The sequence below is a fragment of the Mya arenaria genome, chromosome 4, assembly GCF_026914265.1.
Source record: "Mya arenaria isolate MELC-2E11 chromosome 4, ASM2691426v1".
Classification (NCBI taxonomy): domain Eukaryota; kingdom Metazoa; phylum Mollusca; class Bivalvia; order Myida; family Myidae; genus Mya; species Mya arenaria.
The window spans coordinates 60,548,292-60,567,119 of NC_069125.1; the positions used below are offsets into that span (position 1 = coordinate 60,548,292).

Here is an 18,828-nt window from a genome sequence, read left to right on the forward strand (position 1 = left end):
GCCAAATATCAATATTTGCTGAAGGGTTCCAGCTTTTGTTATCTTAGTTTTACAGGCCTAGTGATTTGCCACAGTTTATTACATCATACAAAAATTAGTATTTAAAACAAACAGGAGTACCGGTAAGGCACTTTGAGTTTTGCAAAGTTTTGGTGAAAAATGCATAACTCCTTGTATAATTAGATTACATTCAAAACCTTCGTGGAATAATAAAGGGCCATGATTAACATTTTGTATATGCAAACTATAGTTATCTTTAATACTTGGTTTATTAAGTAGGTTGGATAGTTGGAAACACCTGTCATTGCAATACCTGAAGCATTTTTGCTGAGATATTGAATGAAATGTGGTTTCATGCAAAAAATTCCCATTTAAATAATAAAGGGAAATAATTTGTATTATATGCAACATAGAGTTATCTAACTTGATAAATTAAGTACAGTGGGTTTTAAAGTTTCAGTGCAATACATGATGTATTTGCTGAGATACTGACTTAAAATGTGGTGACTTGGAAAACATTAACTAGAATTTGTAAGTCGAATTATTAAGGGCCATAATTTGCATTGCTGAACAAAGTCTCAATACAATACATCAAGTCGTTGCGGAGATATTTACCTATGTGTGCTTTCATACAAACCAGATTTACTAAGTCAAATATAAAGTCCCCTAATTTGTATTATATTAAAAAAGTGTAAACTTTATGAACCAAGTAAGTTAGATAGTTGAGAGCACTGGTCTAAAGTTTCAATGCAATATATGAGTTTGCTGAGATAATGACTTAAAAGGTGCTTACATGCAAAATCTTAACCAAGGTGTGATGCCAACGCAAATAGTAAAGCTCTCATTCTTCAAATAGTCAAGCTAAAAATTGGCTTTAACCTTAACCCCCAAAATGATAGGGGTCCTGGTCAAAGGAAACCTACTAATAGAGGTTCACAACTTTAGATTAATTTGTTTTTTATTAATTGTGCCACCAAGATTTCATATAACTGTTGTGCCCAAAAAACCCTACTGAACAACAAAACAAAAATGGACAACCACCTCTGATGATTTGTGGTCCTGGGTCTAACCATTTTCTAGTAATTTCACTCACAGTTTTCCAAGGAAAGTTTGCTGTGACCTCGATCATTGACTGAAAAATTGTCATGAACTTGTCAAGGGCAACCAACCAATGGAGTATCATAGTTCTAGTACAATTCGTTCTCCAGTAATTGTGCTGACTTGAGTTTTGTCCCCCCCACCCCCAAAAAAACAACAACGTACGGTTTTACTGGTCAAGGGCAAAATACAACTAAAGTTTCATGGTCAAAGGACAAAATATACTGGATTGATGATGCGGACAAGACGTGGAATGCCGACCAACGGACAGACTGACCATATAACATTTTTAAAAGGGGTCACAATAAAAGAAACCAACTGTGCTTATTTCACTGATATTTAATATGTACGCAATAAATTGCTGAATAATGAATAACTTATATATCTATAATCCCATGGTTATATTTACATAGTTAACAAAAACAAATAACACTGTTATGTAGCACAATTTGAGTCATATTTTGAATATAGTATAATATACTTATCCATAACTTTCCAACAAATATTATTACAAACAACAGTTTCTGTATTGCAATTTCGTCTGAAATCTAGCTGTACTTATAATTCCCACACTTTAGGAATAACTGTCAGAGAACAATACAAGGATCTGCATAGACATGCACATAGTCACTTATGACACTGAACACATACAGTTAAAGGAAAACAAGAGAGATCTGTAAGAATTTTACATCAATTTTTAAGAATCAGGTGTTTGTTTTGCTTTTTGTTTACTCTAATATCTAGTCAAGTTACTGCTGTTTCAGAAAGAAATAACAAGCAGAGATTAACAATAACATGAATCTGACCACTATTTCAAGAACAGCCAAAATGTTCACTCAATATTCAAATGGGTTGCATTTATGTCACTCTGCTGATATTTGAATTAAGCTTAAAACAAGAAAAGCACAAAGTTATAAAAATCCGACAGCCATTTCTGCTGAATATGAAAGATTTTGAGGTAGGTGTTACAAATGACAGTAAAATTTGTGATTTAAAGTTCAATAATTTTGGCAAAAAAATCTGAAAAGAAACAGCAATTTTAAGTCCAAAATAATATGTAAAAATATTTTTTTTCAAAAATAAAATATGTTTTTCTTAACAAACATAAATACATGGATAATTTACTATTGTTTTAAGCATAGTGCATAATGATGTCTTTGATCATAAATAATTTAATTAGAAACAGCACAGTTGACATAAAATTACAAGATAATGGTCATTAACTTCTATTTTTCTTTAGATCATAACCTACATATCCAGCCAATACAATTTTCTATCAGCCTCCAATAAGTAACAAAGGGCAGAGCGAGCGAAGTATTAATATTTCACACAATAAGTTCTCACTATTATATAATACCTGCCATTTTGACTCTTGATTTGAGTGATATACTCAGTGTTTACATGAAAATACACAACTTTATAAGGTAATACAGGTAATAAATTCTAGAACAAATTACAACTTTAGAGTAACTCAAAGACATTGGCAGTATTTAAGTCGGTCTGGAATATTTGGTAAATACAAATACACTGGTATAGAAGGATATGACAATTTCTTTAACAGTGGTAAAGATCCTCGAAACAAACCAACACTATTAATATACAATGTAATACACCTGGAAGTTTAAAACATGGAAGAAAGCTACTGATGGTTCCCTCCCAGAGGGCAAATATGACATAACTATACTATGAACTCTGTATAAAATATCAACATTCAAACAAGACTTTGGTGGGAGAGAATTTGCAAAAATGACCATCTCAACTAAAAGAAAGAAAGGTCTCCACAAAAACTGACAATTATTTGCAACTAATTAAAATGCTATCAAATACTGTTGAAATTAAATTATGCTTAGTGTTTATGTACCACTCAATATACAATGCTTAAGGATGACTTCTTAAGGTGTATTTTTGTTTGTAAATATGTATTATCCTAATTATAGAATCCTGCATTCTGTACATTTCATTTATCTATGATTTATTGTATACTAAAAAATTGCAATTTAAATCTCAGATTGCATGCATCATTATCTTCTCAGACACTAGAGTAAAATGACATCAATATCTTTGTCTATGTTGTACTTTTGTGTATGGAATGAATTTTGCAATATATGCATTTGTGCGTATAAACAATACATGATACAGAAAAAAAGGTTAAAAAATTCACTCCAGTTTTTAATGTTTCTATTGTACGATGCATAGTAGAATGAGTAATGTACACTGACTACATATTATATTTTCTGTATTCTAAATAATTATGTGTATTTACAATATGACATTTGTGTTTATATATACATTACATTGCTAACATTTTGAAAAGGTTGTGGAAAATATGTAATTGTTTGTTGTATAAATATCACGGGTAACTACACTGACCTCACCGTAGAAGGGAAGGCTTTTGATATGAGAACAATTTGGCAACATGAACAATCAGGATAGCCAGTAGCAAAATGTACAGCAAGAAATTGTTTTAAAATGAGTATTTTCTGAAATTATTCACAGTGAAATATCGAAGGACAAGAGTCTTGTCACGAACAGTATCATTTGTTACACAATGTCTCAGTATATTTTCATTATTGAACTTATCATTTATTTATTATTGTTAATCCAAAATGGAAAACATTCTTAGCTACTAATCTTGTCTGATTATCCAAAAACATTTTTTCTAAATGATATCATATTCGCTATATGTTTACATTCTACCATTAATGATCTACGTTAGTATAACAATAATGATACACTTTTACATGTAACAACCATAATACAAATATGTATTAATTTGAGTAACTGTGTAACTGTATGAATGAACATAGATTATATATCATATTCTATGCACTAGACAGGACCAATATACATTTACATCGTACAGGTTGTTTTGCTACCGTATGAATCATATACACATTGCCTACACATGGCAAATTTACATTCAAAACACAAGTTAAAGAAACCTGATCTGGCACCTCTTCCTTAATGACAGAATACATAATTATCAAATAGGCCAAGATGGTGTCCCACACACAGCCACATGGCTGACAATCTGGAAGAAAATGCTATTTTACAGGGTGGTACAGATCATTCAATGTCCTCTATGTATCCGTAGGGTATGAGGCCCTCGCGGCCATCCTTTGCCCGCGCCTTCACCCAGCCCATGTCGTCCTGCTCTGACAGTCGGGTTAACACCTCACCTGCAAACATATGAGTGCAATATTGAATGATCAATACATATACATTACATGCCCCTTTTACCACAGTTATAGCTGTTGCATGAATTTGAATCTAATCAACATCTAAACACCAGCATATTTTTGTCGAACCATTGGACACATTGCTTACAGGGTTTAGTTGCTGTTCCAGAAGATTGGAAAAGACATTGAGAAATATGATGTGCTACACATTGACTGAGTAAAGGTCTTCTACAGTACAAGACAGTAAGCTATCCTGTTCTAACCTGCTTCAGCGCTGATCTCATCCTCTTCCTCTGCCTTGTATGTGTAAACGACCCGGGAGGGGATAGAGGTCACTGGGGTGTCCCCTACACCAGACCCCTCCGTCGACACCCGGTCATCGTGGTCATCCTCATCCCCAAATGGGTTCCCCACAGCCGGCTCACTGAAACATTATGCAGCTGATGAGTAATTATATACTTTAATAACACATGTATAATAATATAAACTTAATGGAGAGCTCCCTGGAATATTTTGGAACAAAAGTCTTTAATTTTTTCATGACACATGAAATGTGCTGATGTACATTTTTGATGGCTTTAAGATGAACTACTGTGAAAGTTTGAAACAATATTTGCTTAGGTTAGCTCCCCTACAGCCAGTATTCACTAGAATATCCTAGCCAAATGTTAGTTCTCAATAGAATATTTACAGTTAGGTTCATATCCAGTGTTATAAATCATTGCATAATTCATTTAATTATACTAAGTCACATGCTTCATATGTTAAATTCTACAATTATACATGCTTACGCAGAACTCCAAAAATGGAGTAAGATAAGCTTTTCAAGCTCATATCTCAACATTATATCAACGACATCAGTCAACTCCATCAAGGCTAAATCATTTAATGCATCATATTGCAACTGAAAACACATACAGCAAATCTATTCAACAAATATACTAAATAGTGCAATATCAATGAAGACTTTTATTCATGAGAAGTCATTATGTGAATTATATAAGACAAAAAGTAATGGGTGGTCGTACAAAATGTATGTAGTTATTAACAGACATGCAACAAACAACTAACGACAGGTATCATTCCGGGAATCAAGACTTACAACTGAATCAAATTTATCTACATTCCATAAACTAAACTAAAATTTCATGAAAAATACAACATAAAATATACAACATTAGCATATACCACAATGCAGAATTTTTCATTGCTATGATGCTATAAATGTACAGCGGCATTCCAAGATGTAACAGTAACATCCAATAACGTGTTTACTTGTCTATAGTTTTATTTTCGGCATTCTGACTGGTGTTCTCACCCTTCGTAGTTACACTTTCATCGTCACCAAAAGGGTTTAAAGTCTCGTCATACGAGACTTGCCTAAAACACAGCACACAAATATTAACTATTACTGTTAAAGGTCAAGGTCATCTGAAGTGTTTTAAAAAATGTGATGTGCTAACAAACAGTGGTATGAAGCAAACATGCAGCCGTGTAACAAGAGCACTGCAAACACTCATCTGTTGATTTTTTAATTAAATAGGGGCACAACCGTAATAGGCCATGCTGTAAATGTGCGCATATATTCTGGCACCATGTGTTCCAAGTTTCATTTGAATATTTTGAACCTTTTTAAGTAATGCATAAAAAAATATTTCACAAAACACAACCGACACAAAGGCTATGACTATTCCTCTTCAAAAACAGACAAGATAAACATATAGAACATGAACACATAGGGAAGAGATCACAACAAAACACCATCACAAGTGGATGCCAAACTTTGTTTGCTTGTGTGTTCTTTCAGTCAATCAATTGGCCTAACTTCACAATGATTCAAGTCAGAGTTATTGGCCCTACTACACATGTCTGTATTGTCAATGGTAACAAGAGAGGTCACAGACTGCCATATCCCCTGCAAAATTAAGTATAGTATCTCCTTTGTATTTTGACAGAGTAAAGGAATTGAACAAAGAGTAATAACTCGAGAAGAGCTGCTACCAAAGTTATGGTACCGGTGCACTACACTTCTCTGCGAAATGACTAATCTGTAAATAAAGTTTTAAGTCGATACCACAAAAACTTTTGGAGTTATGCTCTGGACAAACATATTTGGGACGCACACACACACGCACGCCTACCATTTCTACCTTGACCCCTTGGCGAGGGATAAACACATTGTGTCATGTGAATATCTTGAGTTTTTTAGTAGTGGCCTTGGTTAATCTTTGCTTGCAAAACATGAAAGAAAACAATACCAAGGCGATGACCCTCAACTCTTTTCTTTAAAAAAACAGACAAGCTAAAAATGAAAAACTGCTTTGAAGTGAAATTGAAACGAAAACAAAATGATAAAGTTACATAAAAGAAATAAATAAAGTTTCATATTACTGAATACTTTTATCTCCACTAAAAATAAACTGTTTTAACTTGTGACATACTTCACAACATCATCTGTCATGGAATCTAAATGTGAACAGCCAATATTATCATCTGGATTTGGATAGTTAGATTCCACAACACACAGTGACTACATTAGAGTACATAACATCTATATAGGTGTGAAACATTACCCCCAGCCAAAATTAGGATCAAAATAGCTGTAAGGACAAATCATTGCAAAGAGTACAACAAGATAAAAGGTGACAGAATATGAGAAATACATGTAGCAATAAATATATATTTCAAGTATGTATAAATAGAAAAGTCATCTGTTAAATAGCAATAAATATATATTTCAAGTATGTATAAATAGAAAAGTCATCTGTTAAATAGCAATAAATATATATTTCAAGTATGTATAAATAGAAAAGTCATCTGTTAAATAGCAATAAATATATATTTCAAGTATGTATAAGTAGAAAAGTCATCTGTTAAATAGCAATAAATATATATTTCAAGTATGTATAAGTAGAAAAGTCATCTGTTAAATAGCAATAAATATATATTTCAAGTATGTATAAGTAGAAAAGTCATCTGTTAAATAGCAATAAATATATATTTCAAGTATGTATAAATAGAAAAGTCATCTGTTAAATAGCAATAAATATATATTTCAAGTATGTATAAGTAGAAAAGTCATCTGTTAAATAGCAATAAATATATATTTCAAGTATGTATAAGTAGAAAAGTCATCTGTTAAATAGCAATAAATATATATTTCAAGTATGTATAAATAGAAAAGTCATCTGTTAAATAGCAATAAATATATATTTCAAGTATGTATAAATAGAAAAGTCATCTGTTAAATAATCTGTCTGGGATACTTGTAATAAAGAAACAGCATAATAAGCGCAACAAAAAAGCACATCCTGAAATATTTCTTTTCTTGTATATAAGTTTACAAGTGAGACTTCTCTTATTAGATACAATATGTTAAACATACTAACTATTTACTTTTAAACCATTAACAGTTAATAATTAATTGAATCAGTCTTTGAGGTGGCCAGAAAACAATCAGTTTAATCGGGTTGTTGTTTCTGATATTTGGAAATTTGCAAAGTATTTTCGCAAAGTTGAGCATTTTTGATGAATACTTTTGACATATATAGATCTATTCTAATATTTTTTTAAACCATTTATTCATGTGCTTTAATAACTTCTACAACAAGAAACTACAGTTTTCCTAACAGAACTGCTCAAATTAAAAACTAAATAAAATAATTTACAAATCAGACTTTGTAATTCCAGTCTTTGGACTTTGGGTAATACATTATATATGGACAATTAAAAACGTCCCAAAAAACAACCTTGGTTATCATTTAAGTTTTAGAAGTTATTTAACAGCAACAAGAAAGAATGAGTATCCCTGGTTATGTGAGAAATGGGATGAAGCAACAAACAATATGTTACCTTGCATTGACTGGTGGCTGATGCAGTTGTATGGGTGGGGAGGGGTTGGCAGGAGGAGTGCTGTTGAATGCTGTGTTTGTTGTTCCAGACTGGGAATTCTGAGAGATCTGGGAATCTCGGTTGCTCCGCTGGCTTGAACTCGGCAAAAAGTTGTCAGTGTTCTGCTTGATACTGGTGATTGTGATCTGGCCGTCGTTGTTGCCCATCTTCTTCTCCTTTCCATGAATTGGCTTCAGCTCCGGAGAATATTCCTGTAATCAAGGTGTTGGATTTTAAGAAATGTGTGAATATAGGTTTGTATTGGAATTTTTATAAGCAAAAGAGAATTTCGAAAATACACAAATTAAGTCTGATTTTAATACAAGTTTATATGTGTTATGTATTAAGTAAACTGTTGTGTCAAATAATCATATATAATAAAATTAAAAAGATATAAGTGGATTTTAATGATAGCATATTGCAGACGAAAATGGATATATTCATACAGCTAGTTTTTGTCTCATTTTGATCTCTTTGTTTCATAAACAGGACAGCATAAAGAAAATTCTGACATAAAATTTAAAAATAACATAGCTTCTAAGGTAGGGAAAAGAACTGAATTTCTGCCCTAAGAATCATTAGGACAGCCATGTAATGTGTACAGAGTCAAAATTAGCCCAATTGTAGCATATTTTATTTTGCTAAATGGCAGTTATGTGATATACCAGTATAGTAAGAATTTACAAGACAAAACTAGGCTACTTACTAAGCAAATAACAATGACTTCTGCATTGAATATGCAAATGGTGTAGCACTCATTTTAGCCTTAAGGCTTTTCAGAATGGAACACCTTTAACCAAATATTAAACCTTTAACTATGAGAGAAACTTTGACACACTTTACAAGTACACCAAAATATATATAATGCTACATTTCATCTATTGTGATAAAATATGGCCATCTTAAGCCTTTCAAATGTTTTTTCCCACTACAACACATATTTTTTAATCCTCAAACACTACCTCTAAGACTGGCCAGTTCATGGGCATATCAGCCCCATGTGTGTTTGACCACCAGTGAAGGTCCTTGTCTGCATCCGTGCTGCTGATCGTCGTGTGAAGATCTGTATACAGTTGTGAGAATCTGAAAAACATGTAACGTAAGTGCAAGAACAAGGTACATAAGTGTAAGACTTTCAAAATACAGAAATTCACCTGGATAATCTTTTGTATTTCTTTTACCGTAAATGACTGGGTATTAGACGCATTTTTTTCCTTCAGATTCCGATGCAAAAAAAATGCCTGCGTATAACACCTAGTAACAATTTTTTTAACTTCTTTTCTGGGGTCGATTTCAAGCCGTTAGTTTGTTTAGATTTATGTAGAAAGGGATGTTACTCGCATCATATTGATCAATTATATACGGGTTAAAACGGCAGTTGAAGATCGGTATACGGTATATCGTAAGACGTTTATAATTTTAACAAAAATATTTTTCGATTAAATATTTTTCGATTAAAGTTATTCAATATTATTTTTAATAATAAATTGAATTGAACAATAATTAAACTTGCATATAAGAAAGCAAAGTTGGGCACTGTGAAAATATTTTTTGTCAGTTGTATGATAAGGTGTGAAAAACTCGCATTGCCTTTTGTTCTGTTTAACATACCAATACTACAAATTGATGCGATAATGGTCTTGTTTTTTTCACACATTTACGCGAACTTTATTCTTTCCTGTAGGTGTTGACATTTTGAGAACAAACACGCACAATATAAGGTTTACAGTATGCATAACTTAACTTCATTCTCGACAGGTTATCGTTTACGATATACTCTCAAAAAGAAATCTTACGTATTTTCATAAAAGGCACCTTTCAGTGCTATCCAGAAACAAATGGTCACAATCAGTTCTTTTAAGTGCCTTTCCTAACATAAAACGAATTAAAATGAAACACATTTTGCATTATCATTGTATGGTTTTAAAGATAACCATCGCCATTTTCACGAAAAAAATATTTTTCGTCACTGTCAACAAACATGGTGGCCGAAATTGACAGACGTTTTTTTTTACATATTTTCTATGCGTCTTTTAACCAAAAACATAGATTAAAAGTTTTGTTCTCCGACTTTTCACAGAATTTTTGCCCTGCGTCTAATACCCCCTATCGTCTTATAACCAGTCATTTACGGTATCTTAAGCTCAAAATCAATTCTCAACATATTTTTTTTTAATACATATAACTTGAAAATTAAGGTTTTTACCTAAAAACAAATTTATTTCAAAGACAGATATTTATTATCTCTTGTTGAAAGAAAGACTTCTTATAAATGAAATTATTATTTTAGCTCACATTTTGATTCTATACATATAAATAGTAAACTAATATTTAATCAAAGACATTACCTGGTATTTACAGAGAGGTCCAAGCATTGATGAATGTCAAACATTATTTTCTTGAAAAAGTCTATTCTTCTTTTCTCGAAATCTTGACAATTTTGAAATACCTGAAAAAGCAAGTAAGGGTTAAACAAATGACCTTGAAACATTGAACTGATGGAAAAATGAAATAATGCTAACAAGAATGCGAACTATCACAATATATTCCTATTTTTAGGACACCAAGTTTGATCATAAGTGGTTGTACAATAAGCCAAGGTAATTCAAATAACAAAAGGACGATAACTCAGGTTATTCATGTTACAATGAATATGGACAATCTCTTTTATTTGCAGAATTTCCTGATTCAAATAGTTGAGGCCCTCAGAGTTGAATTATGTAATATATCTTATTCATCAATAGTTGAACTTAATTGATAATAACTTTCAAACAAGTTAATTTATCAGGGCTTCATGAAGTGTGCCATAGTTATGATCATGGACCTTATGTTTCTAAAATTGAAAACAATGTACAGGTATTAAGTCACTATACATATAGAAGTAAACCCAAATTCACAGAATTTTTACACTGTACCATTAAATTCAGCTATTTTCTTAAATACGTTCGTAAGTTCAGGAATGTGAAAATGCAGCTTGAAACTGTTTTCAACACATTCCCAGTGTCATATCTTCAATGTTTTAAGCTTTATCCATCCAAATGATTGCCACGGTAATTTCTTGAACATATTTTATGTCATATCTGTCCAGATTGTAACCAGAATCATACATTTGATGTATTTTGCATTTGTGTCAATTGTTTCATTGTATTTTACATAATATGTGTCCATATTGTTACCTATATCACATCGTCAATGTATTTTAAGTTATATCTGTCCAGATTGATAGCTTGGTCATTTCTTTTGTTTTGTGTTTGTTTCATATCGTTGGTGCATTTTGCGTTATATCCTTCATTTTTTCAAATCATTACCTGTGTCATATCTTCAATGTATTTTGCGTTGTATCCGTTCAGATCGTTGAGGCTGGCTTGGTACTTTTCCTGTGTTGCTTCCACTTCCGCCTGGCACTTTTTCAACTTGTCCTGCAGTTTCTTCAACTGAAATTATACAAAGACATTGTATTCGCAATTCTGCCAACCTGGCCTCATATGCTTAAATTTAAACTAGCAATATAAGAAATGAAAATCTTGACCTATAGCTTCTTAAATATCTGATCACACTCTTTTGGGGACAGCTAGCCATTAAAGTTTTATAAGAAACTAGAATTCCATATATCGTATGTATCAACTGTGGCTGAGCCCATTATTTTTCTTATAAAGGTCACCATGACCTTGACCTATTTACCTCAAAATCAATAGGGGTTTAAGTGTAAGTTTTAAGACTCTACACCAAGTTGTTCAAAACTTTTTGATCAAAAACGAGTGTGTGACACATAGGGCTACAGCGGCCCTGGACAAAGTAAACCCTAGGTGTGTGCCATGCTTTGCAGGCAGCACAAAAACAAAGCAAATAAAAACAATAACAAAAACTAATACAAGGTTTCATTTACTCTCAGAAGAAACTGTTTTGTCAAATGAGAAATATATCAAATTAATGTTGATAGATCATTACATTTACACAAGTCTGCAGACATTTTAATACCTTATTCAATATCTTTGGCACTCTGACATTTCCCAAACTCACAAAAGACAAAACTTAAAGGATTTACTTTTCCTCAAAATCTGTCAGACATTTATTAGACTTGATTCTTTTCCTTTAAGTATTCCATTCAATTATGGGAAAGATCATTAGCCCAGAAATCAATCATTAGACAGGAGAGAAATTCCGGAAGGCGGCTGAGAGGGAACAAATCTCAGCACAAGGCTCATAAAGTCAAACATCGTCTGTCAACAAAATGCACTACCTCAGCTATAAAGCAAAGAAAAGCGACAAAGTGAGGCAGTTTTGGTCAAAATTAGATTTCAAATTGGTACAGAGGAATACCAGTCTCTATGCTTATTTTCCAGTGCTGCAGTGAGGAAGGAAGTTATATTTCAAAATCAGATAAAACATCAATATCCTTGATAACATTCCTGACCTTAAAGATACAAACACCACAAATCAGAGATTTATGGGTTTTCAAAACTGACGTACATTTGGGGAAACAAATGAGTATGAGCCTTAAAAATAAATAAATGCATATATATATATGAGTAATATTGCTTGAGAGGCAAAACAAAGCACCTAAAAATCAATGAAAACTAGTAATTTTTCAGAGAAAAAAGATTCTTGGCAATACAAGGGTACTTCAAAAAGTCCTGCTGTAATTGATATAAGATGTTTGACGTTGAACGCCTAATGTCGCTTATTTACTCAAATTACTCAAAACCTCTATTGGAACATGTTGGTTTCTATAAAACATGAAACTTTTGTTCAAATACATTGAGTAATGAAAAACTTAATTTGAAGTAGCAGTTTACATATACACGTACTAATATTTGGACTGAGTAATGAAGTAAGAAATTGAGTCATTAAAAAAACACAATCGAAATTCATTGTCAATTCAATTAAAACATGTATAAGTGTGAAGTGTGGTCTGATATTAATGTCGCTTTATTCATGTCAATGACAATAAAAAAAGAAGACATTTTAAACTGGTCAATTAAGTATAAAGGTGGCCACCATATTGGATGGCTAAAACACCTTTGACAATAATATATGTTGTTGCTGTAAAAAAGATGGTTAAGGAGATGGGTGATAAATAAATGTATGTATCTCTTATGGGGTAAGGACTTTTAAAAGGGGTAAAATCTATTAATCAGACTTAGAATTGGAACATAGAAAAGGCATTTTCCTGTTGCATGGTAATTCTGGAGACAATAAAAAGGGGTGCTGTTATTTCTTGACAAAGAAAAATGAAATTGTGCTAAAACTTCAATTATTGTCACTATCAGTGTGTGTATACCACAAGATAAATTGCGTCATAAATGCTACGTCGGAAGGCAATATTTTGATTTGAAAAAAAGACTTTGAACAAAGATAACTACTATTTCTTCACCATTTTAAATGAAACATAGCACAGTCTACGCCGCTTACGGAGCCCCACCTTCGTTCTTTTACCAAAATTTGATTGAGAGTTAAGTTTCTTTTCACAACATTATTGTGGAAACAGGTTTGTCGAAGTGTTTGATGAAACAAATGACCTCATCAATTTTCGGTAATAAAACAAATGTGGGGCTCTTTAAGCGGCATAGACAGCCCTTTGTTTCATTTAAAATGGTGTTGTAAATGTAAATCTTTGATTTAAGTCTTCCTTTTAAGCAAATGTTTGCCTTACGACATAGCATATATGACGTAATTTATAACGTGGTATACACACACTGACAATGACTATGTTGAGTTTTCCATATGACTAAGTCTCAGAAACATGCTTTCGGGATGGAGAGATAATACTAGAAGTGGCCTTTAAAGTTAAATGTGTCAGTGCCTAAAACATGAACCAAGGGAAGACAACTCTTACAGTTATGCTTTGGTGTTTGGGGGGCTAATGGCTGAGTGATACAAAAAAGCAAGTTTGTGTCTATGTTGTGGTTTGCATGATTATTTCCATTTAACAAAACATTTTGATGTACCCTTGCACACTTTGAATTCAAGAAGCACTTATGATAACAACTTAAAAACAATCTTTTATTTATTGTTACAAAAACGTTTATTTGTGGAAGTTTTTCAAAATGAGCACCTCTCAGCTTTACCTGTGTCCCACTGTGAAATCTTCATATAAAACAACCATATCATTTTCCTTGAAGCATGAAGTGATTAAGGCAAGAACTGCTTTTAAAATCGTAACATAATCCCACAATGCATTTCACTTTACACCTCATGAAATTACAAATGATATCAAAAACAGCTCTTATCATAAATGAAACCCACCCAAGTCTAAACTGACTCATGGTATAACACAGCCTTCAAAACAGTATTGTATTCAGAAGCTTACCGTACATTGATTTCTTCTAAGTATCTGTCATAATTAAACACCAAAGAGAGTGAGATGATGAACTGATGGATGAAATCCCAGCAATGTGAACACTGAGGAGGTTGACATAATCCTATTATATTATTACTTTTTATAAAGTTGTTTAATTAGTGAAATGTGCTGACTGTCCCACAACTCTCACATTGCATTACTTGGATTCCTAACACTTCCAATTATTTACAAATACTGAAAATTAAATGTAATATAAAGAAAGGTGATGCCATTGGAAATGTTACCATTATAATATATATTGGAAATATATCAATAAAAGTGTATTTTTTTGTATTTTATAGCAAATTAAATTATTCCTCTTCAAGGGAACCTCTTCATTCATTTGTATTTGAAAATACCTTCCACAATTTACATGATTAAAGCGGGTGTTTAAATGATCATTCATTCTTGCTACACCTCAGTAAACATGTTACATGAAGAAAATATATAGCATAAATGGATCATTAAAGTTTACAACCATGGCCTTCTATGATCACCGAGGTGTCGTTGAAGACATAAAACCACAACAAGCTTCTTAGGCTGCATGACAAGCAAGATCGATACTAGTGTAACAATCAATCACTGTTACTTTTCTAACTAGGACAAGTTTACTGTCAGTGTCCACAAGGAAATATTTCTGACGGATCTTTGATCAATATAGGCCAACTCCCTGAAAAACAATAACCATTATTCATCTAGGTCTGTAGTGACGATATCCATCTAGGAAATGAAAATGGTCTTAGATTTCACACACACATGAATAAAGAGGGAAACAAATAATCTAACAAGAGGGAAGGTCCAAAATCACATGCAGTAAATCATGAACATGATCTCAAGAGTTCAACTGTTTGGGAAATTTTGGCAAGACAGAGCAGCCAATGTTCATACAGGATCAGAACTTAAACCAACCTTGACCTCTGGTTCCCCTTTGCAACATCCCAACAAACTTCGTTCATCAGCAGTGTTCTACATATGTGATTACGTTCAACAAAATGTTGGTTTCAATTTAATTTCAACAGGTAAAATACACCAATATTCAAATATGACCATTGAAATTATTGATTTATATGTTACTTTTTCAATCAATTTTTGGGGCAAAGTTACCTAAAGTTAATTTATAAATAAAAGTCTTTCGATTCCTACAAACAATTTTTTGATGAGGTAAGTGAAGTCATTGCACATAATTCCATTATTTTGATTGCAAGCTACGGCAGTCTGCATTCCCTACCTGGTCCGAGGACATTGCCGTGTCTGCACGCGCGTTGTTCTCCTGATTCGCTGTACTCTTCTCATTCCTACACGCGTTGTGGTAGTCCTTCTTTGCCGTTAATACTTTGTTCAACTTCTTCTCCCATGGTTTTTGTACCTGAAATGGTGAGGGTCAGTCTTAATACTTTTTCAAAACTCACTATTTTATCAAATTTACTAATATTGCGTCTTTATCTTATGTTACTCAAACCTTTTCCTTTCCATCCCATATTATGCATCTTTTAACCTTTTACCGTATCATTAAACCACTGTCCACAATTTCATGAAAGTTCTTAAGCATATCCAGCGTAAGTAGCTTATTTCATTAAGCAATATTTCTTACTCAATCTTGATATCACGAAACAATAACTAGTTTATTGTGATTATCATACAGATAATTTCCTTTTAAAGTTCAAATACTCTTAAGAATGTAAATATTACTTAAATTATACCAAAACAAAAATAGTGAGCTTAGCTTAATCCTGTTATAAGGGACTTTCAGGGATAAATGAAGTTGGGGCTAGCATTATAAATGCTATCTTTTGACTGCATCAATTTACATTCTTCATTGAATTGCTGTATGGCAACAAACTTTGCATAATGTTACATATGAAGTGGAAATACTCTGTAATGGTTTTACAAATGCATGTAAAGAAATTATGAAAATGATCTTGTGAACAAGTTATATCTTTGTTGCTTGATCTGAATGACATCCAAGAAAAGCAAACAATACTTAATTCAATATACATTTTTCATTACATGACTCCCTTCAGATTCTATACTAGCTTTGTGTTCACATTTAAGTGAGACTGAAGCATCATCATGCAAAAAGAAATAACAGGGATTTCCGTGAGGCAGAAAACCCAAGTCCCTGACTCAATTTGCTATGGATTCACATTTTGAACTTACTGACCACCCCTGGGACCCCCAAAATAAGCTGCCATTGAGTGTTAACTGATTATTGGAACCCCAATTTTCAACCATGAGGGTCAACCATGAGAGAAAACCCTTATATTACCGCAAGGGGTTGCCATTGCTTATTATTACGCATAGCTTGACAAATATTTTTAGCCATCTTTTGGACTCTCTAAACATCTGCAGCCAAATGTATAACTCTTTTGATAACTTGTCTACGGATCATCTTTAGCCTAGCTTGTACATTTAAATGATTGAACTGAATGAAAGTAACAATTGAATAAATATTGACCAATCAATAAACATTTTGCCTAACTTAAACCAAACTAAAGAATTAACCAGTTTTATACATTGGGCTGCTAGTTTTTGTTATTGTGAATGTATCAACAGAGTTTCAGTTTACAGTTTGAGTTATGGCCTAAGTTAAATTTTCTGCAAGGCACAAATTACAATGGCTTTTTAAATATTTTTTCTTTGACAAACAGATAAGCTAAAAACAATTTCCACACTTGTATACCTTCCTGAACTGGTCATCCATCTCCTTTGTCTCCTTGAAGTGCATCATGGACTTGTGGTAGTTCTCCTTCTGCCACTGTTTGATCGAAGCAGTCACGTTGTTCACGAGTTTGTCCCCCACATCTGTGTGCAGGTCCGCCACCTTCTCCGCCTCCTCCAGCACACCCCGCCATGCACCCTGGGTAGTGCCATACTCTGGACCTATGTAGAAACAATAATGACAATAATAGTGTTCATAACCATTTCTGTTTTTATTTATAAGGACAATAGTGATCGTAATTAGCACAAGCCCACAAGACGTGCACTAGTTAAATGCATGCAGAACTTGTTCGATATTCTTTATTTTGATTAGCTTGGCTTGTTACAATTTTCAAAGCTAATTAGAAAAGTAAGAATCCAGGTTTGTTGCCCTAAATTCTAATATTGGTGACTGTTACACTGCATTGTGTACTGGAACAATTCTAAAAAAAACTTTTCACCATCTTTGTGTTCATGCATTGTAACATCTGATTTATAAGCTGCTTAGATACAAAGGATGTTGAAGAAGCGTATACTAGAACTACACCGCCTTTACTATATGTACATGATAAAGAATGTGTAACCTAATAATATTGGATTGTTGTCATAAGTATGCCATTAAGATATATGTCAATGCTAACATTGTTTTAGATGAGTCAAAATTAATTGGTTTTTAATGACATCAGTTATATGGATCACTGCTTTATCACTATTGTCAATTTAGCTGATAAATTTTTGAGTTGAATTTATGAAACATTATGGGAAATTTCAAATACAACTGATTATTGTCATATACATGTAATTAACTGAGGAGAAGTATTCAAGCCTTTTTGTAACATTCTTATTGAAGAATTATTGTTCTCACCTTTGTCCAAGAATTCATTCCACTTTTTAGACCACTGTGTTAACTGTTTGGCATATGCTCTTTCAATCTCCGCCCGACTGTTTATGAGCTGTTTCAGACTACTGCACAAGCTATATCCATTGTCTATACGTTTCACAGTTCTTACAAACTTTCCCACTTCCCAGAAACTCTCGCTGGACGCCTGGACACCAGCGTCATCACCGTTGTGGATCGACATCTCAGGCGGACCCACTACTTCACTGCCAGACTGGTTTGTCACGCGGCCCGATTTCACTCTGAAACAACAAGACATAGGAAAGTTAAGTAAGCTTTTGCTTCAAAACCACCATCCAAACATTGATTGTCAGATGGAATGTTTTGTTTTCCTAAAATCAAGGAACATTCAAAGTTGATAAATGAGATTATCTTGATTGTACTTTAGTTTCAGATTTTGCTCAAGACTTCTAGAAACCAGGCAATCAGTAATCAGTCTAATTGATAGACAGAGCTCACTGCATTCATCAAATGATGCACCAACAGTCCTGCATTGGTAACATTTTCTTTTTTTATTCACAGACTTTTTAACAAGTACTGTTAGCAGGAGGATGGAAATGTTTATATATATATAAGAACAACAATTTTCAAATTGTGCCACTTAAATGACTTTATTTAAGATTTTTATATATTGACATCAATGGGAAAACAACGATCATTCTATAACTTTAATTTTATTTTATTTTGTCAGTTCTTTAAATGTTGAATCGTTAATAAAAATATAG

General features: G+C 32.8%; 1 protein-coding gene across 5 annotated transcripts in view; it reads right to left on the bottom strand.

Annotated features, from left to right (window-relative positions):
- Nucleotides 1–1,421: 1,421 nt before the first annotated feature.
- LOC128232973 (protein kinase C and casein kinase substrate in neurons protein 1-like) overlaps nt 1,422–18,828 on the bottom strand; it is a 28,061-nt gene continuing 10,654 nt past the window's right edge. For 4 of the 5 annotated variants that reach the window (XM_052946798.1, XM_052946796.1, XM_052946797.1 and 1 more), the window contains exons 2-11: nt 18,071–18,345; nt 17,189–17,388; nt 15,737–15,874; nt 11,477–11,602; nt 10,517–10,617; nt 9,131–9,251; nt 8,130–8,380; nt 5,553–5,657; nt 4,541–4,701; nt 1,422–4,277 (exon numbers count right to left, since the gene is read on the bottom strand). In XM_052946798.1, the coding sequence (XP_052802758.1) occupies nt 4,165–4,277; nt 4,541–4,701; nt 5,553–5,657; nt 8,130–8,380; nt 9,131–9,251; nt 10,517–10,617; nt 11,477–11,602; nt 15,737–15,874; nt 17,189–17,388; nt 18,071–18,287 (1,533 nt within the window). In that variant the 5' untranslated portion in view covers nt 18,288–18,345 and the 3' untranslated portion in view covers nt 1,422–4,164. The remainder of the gene's footprint in view (nt 4,278–4,540; nt 4,702–5,552; nt 5,658–8,129; nt 8,381–9,130; nt 9,252–10,516; nt 10,618–11,476; nt 11,603–15,736; nt 15,875–17,188; nt 17,389–18,070; nt 18,346–18,828) is intronic. The other variant, XM_052946801.1, reaches the window with a different exon arrangement.